This window comes from Pteronotus mesoamericanus, unplaced genomic scaffold, assembly GCF_021234165.1.
Source record: "Pteronotus mesoamericanus isolate MK-2021 breed Mesoamerican mustached bat unplaced genomic scaffold, CSHL_Meso_final contig_130, whole genome shotgun sequence".
Taxonomy (NCBI): Eukaryota; Metazoa; Chordata; class Mammalia; order Chiroptera; family Mormoopidae; genus Pteronotus; species Pteronotus mesoamericanus.
Genome location: NW_026555060.1, coordinates 3,092,184 through 3,097,811, shown reverse-complemented (window position 1 = coordinate 3,097,811; position 5,628 = coordinate 3,092,184). Strand labels below are relative to the sequence as shown.

Sequence of the window (5,628 nt, the reverse complement as noted above, 5' to 3'; positions counted from 1 at the left end):
TCTAACCCAGGGCCTGCCGAAACAGGTGCTCTATCAACATTTCCTGAATGAAAATACAAATTCCCCAGTTCTCAGAACCTTTCCCAACAAGAGCAATATCAACAAAAGGAAGTGAAAATGTTAATCACTGTCTAATTTTGTTTTCCCTCAGGGACAAGTGCTTTATTTACATGAACCCAGAAGAGTCTAGTACAGAAACTACAGTTTTACTTCATGTTCTCATTTAGTGGTGTGTAGATAAAGTAGTAACCAGTTCAGCCAGCAGCGATTTCCTCCTTGCATGAATTAACAGTACTGTGCTCTCTTCTAGGATGCCTCGGGGTTGGAGTAAGGGGTACCCTACCGCAGACCAGGAAAGGGATGGAGAGCAGTATGCTGGAACTACCAATAATTGGCGTTCGCTGATGGAGAAGGGCTTAGCTGCTTCCTTCTTCCCATTGCCTATGTTTCATGGACTGTGGTATTTTCAGAAGCCAGTGAGTGAACTTGAATGATATCCCACAAATTTAGTCTAATGAACCTTAAAAGTGCTAAGGCTAAAACAGATTAGCTTTCCTTTTAGGTATTACCTCAGTGGTTCTTAACCTTTTTTTTTCTATTTTAACTACTTAATCATTTGAAAATATAATGAAAGTTATGTGCCTTCTGCTTACTCCCTAAATTCATCTAAGCCAAAATGTACAATGCTGTACATCAAGTTCCAGGAAATTGACTCACCTCCACTAAAAACTCTTAAGGAGCGAGATCAATAAAAAGTAAATTAGCGGTATTGAAAATAACAAGTGAATCCTGAGTTTTCTATGTTTAAGTTATATCAACTGAAAGAGGAATGATGTCTTCTGACTACTGCTTACTGCTCCTAAATTTGTCCAGGACAGAGACTCCAGAAAAAAAATTCTCCAAGTCCTCGAAAGAGAAGGTAGAGGCAAATAAGGAAAAGAATGAAGAGGAGGAAGAGAACCTCCAAGAGAACATATTAAGTGAAGTCAAGATATGACTGACCTTTAGTTTTCTTGTCATATGCAAGAGAAAACCCAAAACCATCCAAAAAGATGAAAATTGAATACTACTTTCAACTGAGGCAACTTGTTTAGCTAGTCTGCTAAAAGGCAGTACCAGTGACACATAGTAGCTGAGGTGGAGGGTGAAATTTTAGCCTTTTCATAATTCCCTTCAAGTCACCAAATAGATGTATAATTAAATAAAAATATATGTGATGTTTTCACATAAAAAAATTAGAAAATTATTCAGATTGTGGATGAGTTTAGAGATAGGGGCCAGTCTCTCAGAATTTCCTGTATTTATGCAAAATAAGGCTATAAAACTTCTTAATTTATTTGTACTTAATCTAGTGCCCTATATTATCTGATTTCCAGATTTGAGTCCCTTTTATGTCTGGGTACTTTATTTTCCCACCCAGTGTAATTTATTACTTTCCATATCTCGAGTGCTTTCTTGACTATATCAGGTTACTCATCAAGATTAAATCCCTTCTTGTGGTCCCTAAACCAGGAAGGAGGAAATCACCACTTGCAGATTTGAGTAGTTTTGCAACAAAGAAAAACTGTCTACTCCAAACTTGTTGGATAAGCTTTTCACGAACTTCCGTTTCTCCAACTGAAGGGGTGAACTTGGAAAGCACTATGGGACCATCTCCTTCCTAGGGGGGAGATAAAACAAAATGGACAAAGAGGGGAGAAATCAGAGTTCGATCGGTAGCGGGAGCGGAGAGCGGACCCCGGAGAGCCCTGAGCAGCCCCGCCGCCGCCGGCCTAGTTACCATCACACCCCGGGAGGAGCCGCAGCTGCCGCAGCCGGCCCCGGCCACCATCACCGCAACCGTGAGCGGCGAGGCCGAGGCCCGGCAGCCGCCTGCCGCCCCCCGCCCCCCCCTCCCGGGCCGCTCCCACCCTCAGCGCTGGCGACACCAAGCCCCGCACCACGGCACTCATATCGGCGGCGCCTGCCAGCGGGGACAAGAAGGTCATCGCAACGAAGGTTTTGGGAACAGTAAAATGGTTCAATGTAAGAAACGGATATGGTTTCATCAACAGGAATGAGACCGAGGAAGATGTATTTGTCCACCAGACTGCCATAAAGAAGAATGACCCCAGGGAGCACCTTCGCCGTGTAGGAGATGGGGAGACGGTGGAGTTTGATGTTGTTGAAGGAGAAAAGGGTGCGGAGGCAGCCAATGTCACAGGCCCTGGTGGAGTTCCAGTGCCAGGCAGTCACTATGCAGCGGACCGTCACCACTATAGACGCTGTCCACGTCCCAGGGGCCCTCCACGCACTGACCAGCAGAATGACCAGGACAGTGAGAGTGGGGAAAAGAATGAGGGATCGGAGAGTGCGCCTGAAGGCCGGGCCCAAGGGCGCCGGCCCTACCGCAGGCCACGGTTCCCCCCTTACTACCTGCGGAGACCCTACGGGCGTCGACCACAATATTCCAGCCCTGCTGTGCAGGGACGCGTGCTGGAGGGTGCCGACCACCAGGGTGCGGGAGAACAAGGGAGACCAGTGAGACAGAATATGTATCGGGGCTACAGGCCACGATTTCGCAGGGGCCCTCCTCGCCCAAGACAGCCTAGAGAGGACGGCAATGAAGAAGATAAGGAAAACCAAGGAGATGAGACCCAAGGTCAGCAGCCACCTCAACGTCGGTACCGCCGCAACTTCAATTACCGACGCAGACGCCCAGAAAACCCTAAACCACAAGATGGCAAAGAGACAAAAGCAGCCGATCCACCAGCTGAGAATTCGTCCGCTCCCGAGGCTGAGCAGGGCGGGGCTGCGTAAATGCTGGCTTACCACCTCTACCATCATCCGGTTTAGTCATCCAACAAGAAGAAATGAATATGAAATTCCAGCAATAAGAAATGAACGAAAGATTGGAGCTGAAGACCTTAAGTGCTTGCTTTTTGCCCGTTGATCAGATGACTAGAACTATCTGCATTATCTATGCAGCATGGGGTTTTTATTATTTTTATCTAAAGACGTCTCTTTTTGGTAGTGACAAACGTGTTTTTAAAAAAAAAATAAGCCTGGTTTTTCTCAATACACCTTTAAAGGTTTTTAAATTGTTTCATATCTGGTCAAGTTGAGATTTTTAAGAACCTCATTTTTAATTTGTAATAAAAGTTTACAACTTGATTTTTTCAAAGAAGTCAACAAACTGCAAGCACCTGTTAATAAAGGTCTTAAATAATTAAAAAAAAAAAAAAAAAAAGACGGAGAAATCAATAAGAAATAACACACCCAGCCAGAAAAGCAAGACCTTGAAAGCACACACCAAAGGAACCCAGAGAGAACTGAAGCGGGTATTGGAGAGCCAAGGTTAATGGGAAGGATGAAAATGGCATATTTACTTTCTGAGCTTGACTGACTGAGTTAACCTTTAACAACAAGTGCCGAATGGCCTCACTCAAGAATAACTGTACTAACAAGATTTTATTACTAAGTACATCATATGTTTTATTTTTGTAGTATTCACAATGATCCTACATATTTGGATTCTTTATTCTCATTTGATAGTTGAGGAAACAGACTCAGGTTAAAAGTAGGACAGAGAGTTAGCATTTACACCTAAACAGGGTCCAGAGTCTCCATGCCTCCTCAGGAAGTTTTTCTCACATGCCTGTAAGTCTCACAGGCTTGGTTTTGAGTACCTTTCCCTGCTTTCTCCCACCCTCCCCTCCCTGAGAGGATTGAGAAGTCTGGAGAAGAGGAACCTGATTCAGTGAGAGGAGAGGGACAACATAATCCAGTAGAAGGATTAGTCCCTCCTCCTGACAAGGCCTCAGGTTTTTCATTTGTAAAACGAGGGAATTCGTTTCTCCAGTCTTTTTTTGCCTGGTGTATTATTCTAAGACTCAAAGCATATGTGGAATCGATAGAGAACTTCCTCTGGGCAATTTGGCCACTTGTGCTAGGAGAGGACCCTCAAGATTCAGCTAAACTGCAAGAGAATCTGCACTTGCCCTTAAATGTAGCAAACTACGAAGTCTCATTCGCAAGATCCTCACCAACTGAGAGAGAAGGGCCTTAATTTTAAAATAAAGGCCTAATGAAGAAAGAGCCTAGAATAGGAGGTCAAGGGAAGGGTGCGAGTCACCATCACACTCCTGTCCCCCAACCCCCAAGAGTGAGAGGAAATGCTGACTGTGCTAGTTTCCTTTTAATGGTTTCATCACAACTCTTAGAAAAGTGGCAAATGTTAATCCTTTATTGTGAAACAAGTGATGCTGTTGGAATTGGAAACAATTTTTGAAAGAAAGAAAGCCCACCCCCCGACTTGCTCCAAAGAAAAACAGCAAATTTAATGCATATCGCTTGAAAATATATTATCCATCTATTCAACAGGTAGTTACAGAGCACCTGCAGTATCTAAAGCACTTTTCTAGTTGCTTGGAAACTATCAGTGAGTAACATGAATAAAAATAGCTACATGTATGAGTGTTTTAGGTAGATAAATGTAATATTTTTTAAAAAGTAGAGCAGGGCAGGGGGGTCAGGGTGTCAGGGGAGCTTGAGGATGAGCAGGTTATAGGATTAGGAAGTCAGGGGAAACCTCCTTGAAAGGTCAATATTTGACTAATAATCAAGGGATATAGAAATTGGTTAAGTAGCTGTATAGGTGAATATTTCAAGCAAAGGGACAGCTAGAAGTAACAGTTTGAGTTGGGAACCAGATTATGTATTTGAGGAACAGTGGAAGTGGGGTGAGAAGAATAAATAGAAAGGAAGGAAAGAGAGTAATGGGCCAGATCAGATAGGCCTTGTGGGTCAGCTTACGCTCTGAGTGGAGAGCCACTGGGAGATCTGAAACAAATTAGTGATCTGATCTGACACTCTGGCTGTTAGGGGGAAAAAAGAGCTGGGTTGTGGGGGCAAAGGTAAATCAGGATGAACAGTTAGAAGTTATTGAGGAAATCCAGGAGAAAGATGATAATTGTTTACGGCAGGCCAGGGTGGTAACAGCAGAGATAATAACTATTGGTCAGCTTCTGGATATTCCAAAAACAGCGCAATACTCCAAGGGACTGGGTATGAGATGTGAGAAAAGGAAAGTTCATTGATGATGAAGGCTTGAAGTGCAAACTATGAGAAAGACAGAGTCTCCATCAACTTCAACACTTAAGAAAGTGTCTAAACTAACATTACAGAATTATTTGGGTATGAGACAATTCTGGCTTAAATAAACACTTCTAAGTAAGTCCTCAGTAGAGCTTCTCAATTATATCCCATATTTGCTTGAAGTGGTGGCTGTTGCTGGTGGTGCAAGAAGGCAGAAGCAGGAAATGAGACTAGAGGATGAGGGGTATGTAGTAGATTAACATTTATTGTGTTCTAGTCACTGTACTAGATCCTTTTTAAAAATAAAAATTGTGTATGTTTAAGGTATACAACATGATAATTTCATACACATGTGCCTGTAAATGAAATAGTTACTACAATTACATCATTTAACTTATCATCTATTCCCATAGTTACTATTACTTTTTGGATGAGAGAACCTAAAACCTCCTAGCAAATTTCTAGTATTCAAATACAGTATGATTAACTATAGTCAGCATGCTCTACATTATACTCACAAAAACTCTTAAAGCTGGTCTTTGATGTTATCGC

General features: G+C 42.8%; 1 protein-coding gene across 1 annotated transcript; it reads left to right on the top strand.

Moving 5' to 3' along the window:
• Positions 1-311: 311 nt before the first annotated feature.
• Positions 312-3,273, top strand: LOC129087473 (Y-box-binding protein 1-like). Its single transcript, XM_054594415.1, is given in 3 exon segments — positions 312-476; positions 1,665-1,895; positions 1,897-3,273. Coding segments are annotated over 3 exon segments (1,299 nt in total). The 3' UTR covers positions 2,800-3,273.
• The last annotated feature ends 2,355 nt before the right edge of the window (positions 3,274-5,628 follow it).